This window comes from Balaenoptera physalus, assembly GCF_965194825.1.
Source record: "Balaenoptera physalus genome assembly, chromosome: 9".
NCBI classification, from domain to species: Eukaryota; Metazoa; Chordata; class Mammalia; order Artiodactyla; family Balaenopteridae; genus Balaenoptera; species Balaenoptera physalus.
The window spans coordinates 96,364,244-96,378,255 of NC_138888.1; the positions used below are offsets into that span (position 1 = coordinate 96,364,244).

Here is a 14,012-nt window from a genome sequence, read left to right on the forward strand (position 1 = left end):
GGTAATAAAAAAGTGGTGTTTGAGAGTAAAACCAGGATTTGAAAGATCTAATCTTCTAAAACAAGGGCACATTTATGAACATTCATAGAAACATTATTTATCATACCCAAAAACCCATTATTTATCATACCCAGAAATGACAGAAATGCTCATCAACCGATGAATGGAAAATGTGATATATCCATACAATGGAATATTATTTGGCAATAAAAAGAAATGAAGGACTTCCCTGGTGGCGCAGTGGTTAAGAATCTGCCTGCCAATGCAGGGGACGTGGGTTCGAGCCCTGGTCCGGGAAGATCCCACATGCTGTGGAGCAACTAAGCCCATGCGCCACAACTACTGAGCCTTTGCTCTAGAGCCCGCGAGCTACAACTACTGAGCCCACATGCCGCAACTACTGAAGCCCGTGCACCTAGAGCTCGTGCTCTGCAACAAGAGAAGCCACTGCAACGAGAAGCCCGTGCACCGCAACGAGGAGTAGCCCCCGCTCGCCGCAACTAGAGAAAGCCCACGTGCAGCAACGAAGACCCAATGCAGCAAAAAATATAAAAATAAATAAATATTTTTAAAAATGGAGTTCTGATACATGCTGTAACATAGAAGAATCGTGAAAACGTTACGCTAAGTGAAAGAAGCTAGTCACAGAAGTCCACATATTGTATGATTCCATGTATATGAAATGTTCAGAATCTGCAAATCCACAGAGATAGCAAGGAGACTGGTGGTTGCTTAGAGCTGGGGTGGGGTGGGGAAATGGGGAGCCACTCCTAATGGGTACTGAGGTTCTGTGGGGGGGATGAAAATGTTCTAATATCGATTATGGTGATGGTTGCACAACTGTCTGAACACACTAAAAACCACTGAATTATACACTCTAAATGCGTGAATTGTACGGTATGTGCTCTGTATGTCACTGAAGCTGCTATTTTTAAGTTTTATGTTTATTTTGTTTTAAACAGTTAATAAACCATGATGACTAGCCATAAACTGCTTTTTATAAAAACAGAAAAGAAACAGAAAGAATCTGTACAGTGGTGAGGTTGTCACAATGACTCTTTAAGGTGATCTTACGTCAGTTCTAATTTGTCCTTGCCTTAGTTGTTTTCTTCTATAGGTGTATATCAAGACAAATAGAAATGGTTCTTTCTATTACAAAGAGAAATTATGATATATTAAATTTAATTATTTATGCTCCAAACTCCCTCAAAGGAACTATGCAAATTCAAGCTTATGACCATATTCATCTTATGAAAATAAGGACAATATGAAAGACTTGTGAAACCTTACACAGAAACAGCAAGTACCCAGAAGGCACATCTTTGAGAGCTGTCACTTCCGTCATAATATGTGATAATGCTAAAGCTCAAGTTCTGATGAAAAGGACGTCACTTACAGATTGCTTGCTTTAGGGCAACTCGGTGTGCCCCGACAAAAGATACAAGGCAGTGAATCACCTCATGACACAGTTTAAATCAACCGCTGAATTCTACATCTATATTCGAAACAGAGCATGTAGTGAACTGGACTTGAATTTAGGGACTACACCATAATGAGTGAACCATGCTGCTTTCACCATTACAAACTACAACGGCTACTTTGTACACTGAATTGCATAAAAAAAGGGATAGTTCAACTTAAAAGAGAAAGTTATTGGTGATTTGAGAAAATGGACTCTACTTCATATATAGACAAATCCATGCTTTATTTTTGTAAATGGAAGAGATAAATTTATTCGCAGATGAAAGGATTTTCATACAGAACACTTAAAAAGATCTACAGACATACTAGAAATAAAAGTTTTTAGCAAGATGTCTGGCTATACGGGCAAAATATATTTCTTGTTGAAATACTCAAAACTGTTAAGTATCAGTTGTCTCCAAATTGCATAAATTTCGCGGAGGGTTCCTCGAGCTGGCGCCGCTGACATTTTAAGCCAGATAATGCTCTGCCGTGGGGAGTGTCCTGAGCAGCGTAAGGTGCTCGGCGTTACCTCTGGCCTCTACCCACAGGTGCTATCAGCACGCATGCCTTCCTTTTGTGAGGACCAAAACGCCCGAAGTGCCCCCACTTCAGAATCACTGATTCAGTGCAATTACAATCAAAATCTCAAAAGGACTTTAAAAATGGAATCTGATGGGCTGATTCCAAAGTTTATCTGAAAGAATCAAAAGGTCAAGCATATCCAAAACATTTGTGAAGAAGAATATGGTGGAGGGCTTGCCTTTCTATTACAGATAACAAGAATAAAGTAACACTAAATCATGGCAGTGTGGTACTGATGCAGGGATAGGTGCACGGCCAACGGAACAAACTATATAGAGCCCCCAAAACAGACCTGTGCAACTATGTCATCTTAGTGTAACAAATCCTAGAGGAATTAAGGACTTAAAAGTGAAAAAACAAAACTTCAAAAAGCCTTTAATTTAAAATAACTAGTTTTGTCTTTCTCCATAAGCATTTCTGTGACTGTATGTAGTTCTGGGTTTTTTTATGTACATGTATTAGAATTATTAATTTTAATTAGAACAACTAAGTCTCTTATTTTAGAATTAAAGGGAAAGTCCAAGTTTATTACAAAAAACCTTTTGGGAATTTCTTTCATTTTGGTATTTCTTTCCATTTCTTTCATTTGTTTTTTTCTTTCAGTGTATAAATCATTTAAATATTGAATGTCATGGTGAAGCTGTCCACCTGCTATTTTATAAAGCAGACAATCTAACAATTCAATCATGACATTTAATTACAGGATGAAGTTAAAAGATGATTTTAAGGTTTTGAAAATAATTTTTATTAAAATTATTCTTTTCCCCTGCATTTTATTAACATTCTCTAGATGCAATGCCCTTCTACGTCTTATAATTCTGGCAAACTGTTTAAAGGATTGTTTCTAACTTGTAGAGTTAGAAATGGAAAAGAATGAGCAGCTCTGGTAGCAACTGAATTACTTATTTTTAATAGTGAAGTTTTAAAAAGTTTCCTCTTTTCGGGACTTCCCTGGTGGTCCAGTGGTAAAGAATCTGCCTTACAATGCAGGGGACACGGGTTCGACCCCCGGTCAGGGAACTAAGATCTCACATGCTGCAGGGCAACTAAGCCTGTGCGCCACAACTACTGAGCTTGTGCACCTCAACTAGAGAGCCTGTGTGCCGCAAACTACAGAGCCCACGTGCTCTGGAGCCTGCACGTCACAACTAGAGAGAGAAAACCCACAAGCCACAACTAGAGAGAAACCCGTGAGCCGCAACGAAAAGCCTCCATGCTGCAACAAAAGATCCTGCATGCCTCAACTAAGACCCGACGCAACCAAAAATAAATAAAATAAATAAATAATAAATAAATCTTTAAAAAGAAGTTTCCTCTTTTTAATTCACTTCTAAGAATGTCATGAGATGAATATAAACAAAGATTTTTTAAAAATCATGGATTTTGTTAGATTCTTTATCTTATTTGGAACAGTGATTTGCATCAGAAAGGCAGAACTTGTAGATAATGTAAGTTTACTGTATAAAATTTGCTCTAAAGTTTAACTATATGATGTCAAGGGGCCTCCTGAAAATATATAAAGAATTTCAAAAGAATAAAAAAAGACTATAAAATCTCTACTGTAATGTAAAAAATATAGATTTAAGTATGAAATAGAATAAACTAAAATGTAAACAAAATATAGGAGTTCAATTTATTTTTTAGATCCAACTATGTGCTTTCAAAAACAAAAAAACATTTTAAACATAAAGACTTAAACAGGTTAAAAGGGTGAAGAAACATACATCATGCAAACACAAACCAAAAGAAAGGTGGAATAGCTATATAAATTTTGAACAAAGTAGGATTAAAAACAAGGAGATTATCAAGAATAAACAGGAACATTATGTAATGATAAAGGGGTTGATTCTCCAAGAAGACATAAACATGTATGTACCTAACAACAGAGCTTCAAAATACATCAGGAGAAACAGACAAATCAATAACTGTAGTTGGAGATCAATGACTTTCTCAATAATTACAGAACAAGTAGGTAGAACATCAGTAAGGACAAAGACCATTTGAATAGCACTAGCACAACGTGACCTAGCTGACATTCACAGAACAACACTTTATCCAATAACAGCAGCAATGTTCTACACAATCACTTAAGATTTTTCAGTAGCTTGGTTTGTTAAGGTAGTATACATTAGGATTAAGAGAACACATCTTTTTTTTTTTTAATTAATTAATTTTTTGCTGCATTGGGTCTTCGTTGCTGCACGCGGGCTTTCTCTAGTTACAGTGCGAGGGCTTCTCGTTGTGGTGGCTTCTCTTGTTGTGGAGCACAGGCTCTAGGCACATGGGCTTCAGTAGTTGTGGCACACAGGCTCAGTAGCTGTGGTTCGTGGGCTCTAGACCGCAGGCTCAGTAGTTGTGGCGCATGCGCTTAGTTGCTCCATGCCATGTGGGATCTTCCCGGACCAGGGCTTGAACCCGTGTCCCCTGCATTTGGCAGGCGGATTCTTAACCACTGCGCCACCAGGGGAGTCCCTCCAGCAGCTTTTAACAACCAGTTTTTTAAAAAAAATATTGTCTTCTGATATACATTTGAATAAACTAGAAAATACTGGAGAGCACTAAACACACTGATAGTTAAGCTCTGTTTTGTTTCATACCCACATCCATTTTATATCACAAAGCAGTAAACACATACAAATTCATACATGTATGAACACATGACACATACATGTATTCATGTATATGTATATGTGTATGTTATGTGTATTCTGGGTCATGACGTAAGCCCTTCTAGGAAAGCTTCTTAATTCCTCATATTTCCCAACCCCCAGAGAGACTGAAGCTTTCTTTTTCTGCTATGTTTGAACCATGTTAATGCTTCTGCCAATACTTTAATCCCACATTTGTGTTCCCTATAAAATCAAAAACTTTTAACACAGTACCTGCCACAAAGTTGGCACTTGAACATTTATTGAAGGAAACGAGTGAAATCATACTTTTGTCCTTGCTCAACAAATTACTACCTAACCTAGGGTAGTAACAATTTTAGATGCTTTAAACACTACAACACTGATAATATAATAAGCTATCATTTATGATCACTTTGCATGTGCCAGGTATTTTTCCTAGCACTTGAAATGTGTATCTTATTTAATTCTCATGATCGTTTTAGGTATTATTATTCCCATTTTTAAAATGAAGAAACATTCACAGAGACGTTACATAACTTTCCAGATGTCATACAATAAGTGGCAGTGATGGAATTCAAAATCCAAACAATTTTGACTCTAGAAAATACATGTATACATTATAAAATGTTAAAAATTTGCTAAAAGGCTAGGAGAAAATTAACTTACTTCAAATAAAAGTCTATAATAACATCATTTAAAAATTCTCCTTCACTTAGACAATGCAGGTCCTCATTAGTAACGGAGATGCCTCCCTTAGCTGGAGGTGGTGGATATACCATCAATCTGTAACAAAATTTTAAAAAATAAGCAAACAAACAAAAATAGGCATGCATATAACCAAAATGCAATAAAACAGAGAAGAAACTTAAGAGTGTTGCAAATGTAAAGGAATTCTCTCACTTTTCTACAGGGCCCATGAAGATGGTGTGGCTCTCTCCAGTTGCCTCCTCATCATCAAAAAACTGGAATTCTTGTTTGTTTTTAAGTTGTATTTTAGATTCAAGGGACACCTGGTAAAGAAAATTAAATGATAAATTCGAAAAATTTTCAATAAAAAAAGTACAAGGCAAGAATGCTTTTCAATTTAAAAAGATTAAAAATAAGAAACAGGCAAAACTAGGGTCAACTTTCTTTTTATCGGTAGCTTCCAGAACAGTGATACTCTTCCAATTTTTGTTAACTGGTTTTCCAGTATCCTGTCTAAGATCTCAACCATCCATATTAAATTAGATTATGTTAGTCAAATCCAAAGAACAGGTAGTGGTTTTTTCTTCTAGGAGTGTAGGACTACCTAAGCTCAGTGCCTAGGCAATCCATGGCATATGGGAGCAGAGGCTCGGGGAACACAGGCCACTGAGTTTCCGTCCTCCAGAATCAAGGAGTCCTTAAAGGAAGAGCCTTCCATTGAAATCTGAGCCCATCACAGCTGCCTTACGGCTCCAGCTGCTCTTTTCTTCCTCTGGCATTATCTCCTGTAGCCAATTCTGCAAAAGAAGGGGAACGGTTCCCCTTCCTCCTTCTGTTCTTTTCTTCAACCCACTAACTGTGTGAATAGCTCTTTTCTGGTGAAGCCTTGCTCAACTTCACCAGTATTATGCCTTGGATAGACAGCCCTATTTCCAAATTTGTAGGCAGATGAAAGATTTAATATTTCTAATAACTTGTCAGCAAACTTCAGTTGCTGTGGTAGGAGACAAATTTAGAGTAGTTTAAGTCATATTGATTAACATTATATTATGTGTTATAGTAGTACTTCAGCCTTCGATTCAGGTGGCTTCAGAGTTACCTACTACATAATCAGTTATTCTAGACTTAGTTATTCTAGAATTGTCGAGAGTCAGGATCAAACGGTATACGTTCTTCCTTTCCAAGTTTTCAACCATGTAGGCACATGTTACACATAAATGGACAATACATCAGGGACCAAAATTCCTTTATTTGTACTGAAGCCAATGTCACCACTGGGAACCATTAGCAAATTTAAGAAACAGAGTAACAATCAATTTGAATGTAGCACTGTACGTATATGTATGTTGAGAGTGAGGGAAAAAGAAAACAGGATGAGAGAAAAAGAAAAGGAGACAAAAAGTAAAGACAAGAACAGACTGCGGAAAGGAACTAAAATAAAAATGCTTCTGAGACTTGTACCGATAAAATGCTTCTGAGACTTGTACCAATTACAATTTGTGTCACAAGTAACCCACCACCATTAATATTTCCACACAAGGTAGTTTACAAACCACATATAAAAGCAAATAATCCTGAAATGGAATTAAAAGGATCTAACTCCAAATGAGCAATATGATAATGAACCACATTTCCCTTTAAAGGTACCATTTAAAATTACATTAAAAACATTAAAAAATATAATTACATTTTTAATTTTGTTTTCTTTCTGCACACAACTTCCTTTGCTGCTCTCTTCACAGGTTCTTGTACAGGCAACAAGTCTGCTATTGGCTTCATCAAAGGGAATTTTCGCAAAAAAATCTGACACATTATTCTTTATACCAATGTCAATAATGATATTTTCAAATACAATATTTTCCTGAGGATCAAGGCCATGTTGAAAAATTAGAATTATGTATTGTTCTTCCAAATCTGAAAAGAAATCAGTATAACTGTAAGTCTAAAGGAAAAAAAAAATACGTAAACAGATACTAGAAAAAGAGTAACAACTAGTTATTTCCAAGAGTATCACCAGAAATCCTGGTATAAATGTTCAAAACAGTGTTCAGCATACAGTGGATATACAATACTAGAATAAAGACCAATGACAGTGTCACCTAACAATGTCACCTAAGTTATTAAAAGAAAGGAACCAGAACACATTACTCTAGCAGCAGCTCAAGAACAAATCTATCCACAGATGTAACTAATTTATTTCATCTAATAGAATCCAAATATATTAGTTTTAAATATACAATCAGTTAACACTTTTGTCAAACACAAATAAGAAATTGCCAAGTGAATTGGTATCTCTAGATTTAACTGTAAAAACTGCTATTCACTAATGTGCCAACTCTTGTAACTTTAATAGTAGCTATCATTTACTCGTCATTAAGCTGAAGCAGCAATTACTGAGGAAAAATATTTTACAACTAGTCATGCTATGCCACAAACGTTAGAGGGGAAGGGAAACAAAATGGAGAACCACACTGATTTATTGCAGAGGATGAAGACCTGTTCGATGAACTTTCAAACTTCCTATTCAGGCTAAGTTTCAAGGTTTCCAGATTGATTGCTGATTTACAGTCAGAACTCCTATCAGTACATTTAAACAAAACAAAACAAACAAACAAAAAACTCATTTTACTCATATCATACGGTGTTAAAATAAAGAGTATTTATCTTTTGAGTTTTAACCCATTTTGAAAACTTTCTAAATGGGTACACCCGGGTTTTATCTTCAGAACGTCCACTTTCTGTGGACTTCTCCTCATCTGTTACACGAGAGAAGTAATATCTATCTCACACGGTCGCTGTAAGGACTGTAGTTAAGATACATCTAAGGTGTCGACCAAAGGCGACTCACGTCCTGCTGAACAATGTACTGTATGTGTTACTACATTTGCTCCACACAACTTACTTGTTAACTTATTTATCGCTTTACAGTCCTTCCAAACTTTATCCTCCGTGTTCATCTGCAGTTGCGCGCTCAGCTTCTGATAAACTGCTGCTGTCGTCTGAAGAAACACTACTGGTAATTTTCGGACACTACACCACTCACATTTTGTTAGATCAGAGGTATTTAAAGTAATCCCTACAGGTTCCTTTTCTGGTTCTGGAGAAAAACAAATGGAAATGGAAAAGGAATCAATTCTTAAGAGGGCAAAATCATGAATGGAGGAAACTGTAAGGAAGTACAGTTTTAAAGTTAAGTACATATTTATTATACTCTGTAAACAGTAACTCTAGTGGGAAATGAAGGAAAATCTTTGATCTTAAAGAAGTATCCACATTTTTTTCCCAGATGGAAAGAGGATTCTAATGACGCATACTTAAAAAATTAAACATAGCTTTTGTGATGTTACAGTATGAAATCACACTATTACGGTATAATGCCTTTTGTTAAGATGTATGTCATAACAAACCATCTTAATGAATTCTAAGAATATCGTTTAATTTTTTATCCCAGTAAAGTGTTTTAGTGTAAACAAAGCTTTAGTGAGCAGTAGGATATAAAATAGCTTACCTTCTAGCTGTATCTTGATAAAATCTAAAGAAAACTAAAAAATAAGATACATTAGTAACAATCATAGGTTTTTGAAGATTTTGCTACAAACACCCTAAATGACACGTGATTTGGGACTTAGGCCACATAAGGCAGAAAAACTGATCCATGTACTGCATTCCTCCATCTGGCCTTTACAATACTGAGAATGAAGCCAGCCTTTGTTGAAAAAATAGTTGCAAGCAGATAGTTAGGGACACCAAGTTAAGACATTTAAAATAAAGGTTTTTACAAAATAAGTACAGTGCTATAGGAAGGTTAACCTACCAACAATGTATAGGATACATTAGAAAGAAGAAAAATTATGACTTAGAAGGCAGGTTAAGGAGATTATGTTAAAATTTTAATAGAAAATATACATTTGAATTGGATTGGTGGTAGTAGAGTAATAAGGAGACAGGTATGACAGGTAAGATAAAGGGACTATAGAAAGTCCTTTGGGCTTTATGGACACTGAACTAGTTCAAAACCACAATGCCTCTTGGGTGGCCACTGTAGCCCACTAATCTATTTCTAGGAGTTGCTGTGTTACAAGACATTTTTCTGCAGACCACAAAGCTTCTGGATTCTTCTTTCTCTCATACAGTTCTTTAAAGTACTCTTTTCATGCATCGAGCTAGCATGAGAATAAAACGGTAACACACTGGAGGCTAATTCTGACTCAGTGAGAACAAGCATCTTCCTATGATGAATACGTACTACCTTGAATATTACATCATGATAAATTAAAAAAAATTTTTTTATTGGAGTATATATGATAAATTTTTTACCCAGTAATTTTTATGGTGAGTAGCAATTTACAATTGTTTACATATTCCTAAGCAATCTGAAATCTTGAAATAATTTTAATATTCTACTAAATATTTTAACTTATAAATTTTAAAATATTACATAGTAGCCTTAGCCATGAAATTTTGAATCTTATAATTGGTACAGTAAAGAGCTTAGAAGGTACTTACAATTACAGGCTCTATTAATAGTCGGCAGAGTGTTCCTACTCGTATACTTCGACAGTTTACAATTACGCTACCAAAGGAACTTTGGTAGCTTAAAGATAAAGGATCAACTAAAGTTTCTTGAGAAATCATTTTGCGACGTTTTAGAGGTATGTTGATAATAGAATTACCAAACTGAAAAAGGAAAAAAAATTTTCACTTAATAAGTTACTAAAACAAGGCTGCAAACTAAGTAGACATATTCAAAGAAGACCCAACATAAGAAATATAATTATTGGGACTTCCCTGGTGGCAAAGTGGTTAAGAATCCTCTTGCCAATGCAGGGGACATGGGTTCAAACCCTGGTCCGGGAATATCCCACATGCCGCAGAGCAACTAAGCCCGTGCGTCACAACTACTGAGCCTGCGCTTTTGAGCCCACGAGGCGCAACTACTGAGCCCATGTGCTGCAACTACTGAAGCCCGTGCGCCTAGAGCCCGTGCTCCACAACAAGAGAAGCCACCGCAATGAGATGCCCACACACTGTTAACGAAGGGTAGCCCCTGCTCGCCACAACTAGAGAAAGCCCATGCACAGCAACAAAGACCCAACACAGCCAAAAATAAATAAATATTTTTTAAAAAAGAAATATAATTATCAAGACATAAGATTGATTTTATTTCAACAGTGTTAGATGAAGTAAATATTTATTGATTTTACAACAATAACAGTAAACCCTTCCTATTTTATCTTGCTATACTTTATCTGGCTATTAATTGAAACGCCAGTAACAGCACAGCAGTGAGAAATGGTACTCTGGGAATCAGACAGCCTGGGTTCAAAGCACAGCTATACTACCTTTTAATGATCTGGTCTTGTAAAACTTAATAACTCCTACTAAAGTTTTGGTTTCCTAAGCTAAAATGTAAGAGTATTTACTCAAATGAACTAATGCATATAAGCAGCTTAGCACTGTGCTTCATGCACAGTAAAATGCTGGATAAAAGTTAGCTAGTAATAGTGGTAGTGGTTGTAGTATTTGGATTAAATTAGCAGCTCTTTAGAAAACATATAATTTAGGAAAATGGTTATTTACATTATAAAATGATGCTTCTTTATATATTAAAAAGTGTTAAATGACTTGATCTGTTAAATTAAGATTTCACAGTCACTCTCAAATGCAAATTAATCATAATATAAAAATGTATTTTATACAAGTATACTTTAAATTAAATGTAATTAAAAGTAAAGTTATTATGTTAAAAACCTTATTATCATCACAAGAATAAAACATGATCTTGATTAAAAAACAAAAGGAAAAAAAAATGTCCACTGCACAGAAGCAGTCACTATTCCCATTATCCCTCTAGAGACATTTCTGTGATCTATGTCACAGGAAAAAATATGTATTAAAACAAAATGTGATACACACACACACATATTTATTTCTGTAAATTGCTTTTTCAGGCTTATTAACAGATTTATCATGACTATTTTCCCAGGTTATTAACAGAAACCTATTAGAGTGGTTTAAAAACTTTTTTTAGCTTTAGAATTATTTCTTCAAATGAGACGTTATTTAGCTCAATAATAAGTTAGATAATTTAAGAGCTGCTCCAGCTGAATCCATGGTGGAGAGACTGAGTCTAGAACTTGGGCGGTCCACATCCTCCCAAGGGGCCTGTAAACTGGCACAGAGGAACCCGTACTATTCAGTGTGTCAGTGTAAAAACTGTTCACAAATTCATGGAAATCCACGTTTATTTAACTGAGCCCTCCTATGCTGGACATCTGAGTTCTTTCCGACCTTTCCCCAATGACACAATATTCTCTGGCAAGCAGTTTTGCAGCTAAATCCTGGAATATACGATTATCACCAAATTGCCCGCCAGCATAGTTATACCAATTTACACAGCCAATATTCCATTCCTCCAAACACTAGCCAAGAAGAAATACTACTATAGTTTAAAATTTTCAGCCATCTAACACTTAAAATATATTTTACTTTAATTTCTTTTTTAGTACTTTACTTAAAAAAAAAAAAACTCTATTCATACCTTTTACTCATTTTTCTATGGTTTGCTTCTATTTCTTGATTTTTAAGAAATTAAAAATATATAAAGGACCAACTCATACTTTGTCACATACTTCACTATTTTTTCCCATTTGCATTACCTATCAAATTCTGTGGATGGTGTTTAGGTTCACTGTTCTGTACTTTCCATTTAATCAAATATATTCATCTCTTCATTTATTATTTTTGCTTGTACTGAAATGTTTGGAAAGGCATTCCCCAAGATTATATTAAAACTATCAATCTATATTTTTCTATAATTTTTCTATAATTTTAACTGTATTTTATTATAGTTACTTTTTGTTTTTCATTTCTTACAGTTCCCATCTTCATCAAATATGTATGGTTCCATATTTTTATCTATAACTTCTAGAATTCCTGACATGTGTACATACACATATAATTTTTTAACATACAAGTTTTTTAAAGTTCTTTTTACAAAAATAAGAAAATATGCACATATTTCTGCATCTTGGTATTCTCACTAAGCAGGGCCATGTAGAAATCCTAAAAGTCATTGATATAGCTCTGATTTTTATTGTCAGTGGCTGCATAACTGTCCATGGTATAGATATACCATAGTTTCTTCAGCCATTTCTATACTAATGGGCAATGATTATGTTTGCTAATAATCATATTTATACATACAGTCTAAGCACCGGAGGCAGAGGATTTCTTTGAGATTGAGTCTAGGGAATGAATTACTTGGTCATTCAGTATACCTTTTAAATATTTCAGTAGATGTTTTACACTGCTTTCCCAGAAGGCCATAACAACTTACTTTTTTTTCATCAGCATATAAGGAAAGTACCCTTTGCCTTGGATTCTTGCCAGTAGTACATATTAATCGATTTTGCATTAATTTTGAAAGTCTGTTAAGTACATGGTTATATTTCATTTTCTTTAATATGTACTTTCTCTATAAAAGTTTATTACCTGAATTTTCTCTTCTTATTTATTCCTATCTTCTTTTATTTTCTTTTTTCCTCTAATTTTTAAAAGAGGACTAAATTCTGTCCCTTCGTCTATTATAGATACTAGTGTATGTTACCTGCATTATTACAAATACCCCTTTCTAGATCTACTGTCTATTGACATAATTTCTGTTATCCTTTGCCATCTGAATATTTTAAAAATTTTATACAGTAAAATATAAAATAAAATATAGTAAAACCACAATGTTACGGTAAAATACACGCAAGTTAAAATGACCTTTTCCTGCCCACTGGATTATACAAGTATATTTACACTTATATTTCACTTACTATAAGGTTGATGTTGTTTCTTGTTGAACTTTTTACACTTTAAGCCTTTAATTGAAATTTATTTTTGTGCATGTTTTAATGTTCTTTCAAATAATCTTCCAAGTGTTATTTTAAGTCCTACTTCATGACTAATTCATTCTTCTCCCAAGATACTGCCAAATTGTCCTCCCCCCCCAAATATTTACATACCAAAGAAGACTTAATCTGAATAAATGTCAATAAATGTGAAAAGTACCTGGTCTCTCATTCTTGCTTTTCTTGGCAAGGTAACTGTATTTAATTCTGAACGTGCTGGAATGCGTCTTAGTTCATGCTCTACTCTACAGGTGTTTTCATTTAGTGCTGCTTCTACTTTTCCAGTGGATGGTGCTGGGGACGAACATGCTGAATCAGCAGGTTGAGGAGAGATGCTTTCTCTTCTGTTAGTCCTCTCACCGTCGTCATCATCATCATCATCATCACTGGACAAAATGACTACAAAGAAAATGTTAAATACTTCAGCTATTTCACTCCTGTCAGTTAAAAATGTAAATACATGAACAAAGTGGGAAATATACCAAATTTGCTTTCGATCTCCTCCAGATCTGAGATTAATAAAAATGAAGATATAATTCATTCTATCTGATGAAAAGTTAAATTTGGAGAACAATTAGAACTGACATTTTTTTAAACAACATACAAATGTAAAATTGATTCTATAGTCCATCACAATCACCCACACAGAAACATACACAAGTTACAACAAAAATTAAATGTTTATCAGTAGGTTTATTTCAGAGTTCCAGAAAGTCTTAGGTATGAAGATAATCTGCAGATCAATTATTCA

The 14,012-nt window shown here is 34.8% G+C and overlaps 1 protein-coding gene and 1 long non-coding RNA gene across 9 annotated transcripts in view; one reads left to right on the forward strand and one right to left on the reverse strand.

The window, feature by feature from the left end:
• Nucleotides 1-3,861, forward strand: part of LOC309666676 — a 314,729-nt gene extending 310,868 nt beyond the window's left edge. The window contains exon 2 of the long non-coding RNA XR_014267232.1: nucleotides 242-3,861. This is a non-coding gene — a long non-coding RNA (uncharacterized lncRNA). The remainder of the gene's footprint in view (nucleotides 1-241) is intronic.
• SENP6 (SUMO specific peptidase 6) overlaps nucleotides 1-14,012 on the reverse strand; it is a 106,238-nt gene that overhangs the window by 17,919 nt on the left and 74,307 nt on the right. For all 8 annotated transcript variants that reach the window (XM_082474170.1, XM_082474168.1, XM_082474167.1 and 5 more), the window contains 7 exons: nucleotides 13,422-13,660; nucleotides 9,870-10,040; nucleotides 8,872-8,905; nucleotides 8,266-8,460; nucleotides 7,051-7,277; nucleotides 5,577-5,686; nucleotides 5,343-5,459 (listed from right to left, as the gene is read on the reverse strand). In XM_082474170.1, the coding sequence (XP_082330296.1) occupies nucleotides 5,343-5,459; nucleotides 5,577-5,686; nucleotides 7,051-7,277; nucleotides 8,266-8,460; nucleotides 8,872-8,905; nucleotides 9,870-10,040; nucleotides 13,422-13,660 (1,093 nt within the window). The remainder of the gene's footprint in view (nucleotides 1-5,342; nucleotides 5,460-5,576; nucleotides 5,687-7,050; nucleotides 7,278-8,265; nucleotides 8,461-8,871; nucleotides 8,906-9,869; nucleotides 10,041-13,421; nucleotides 13,661-14,012) is intronic.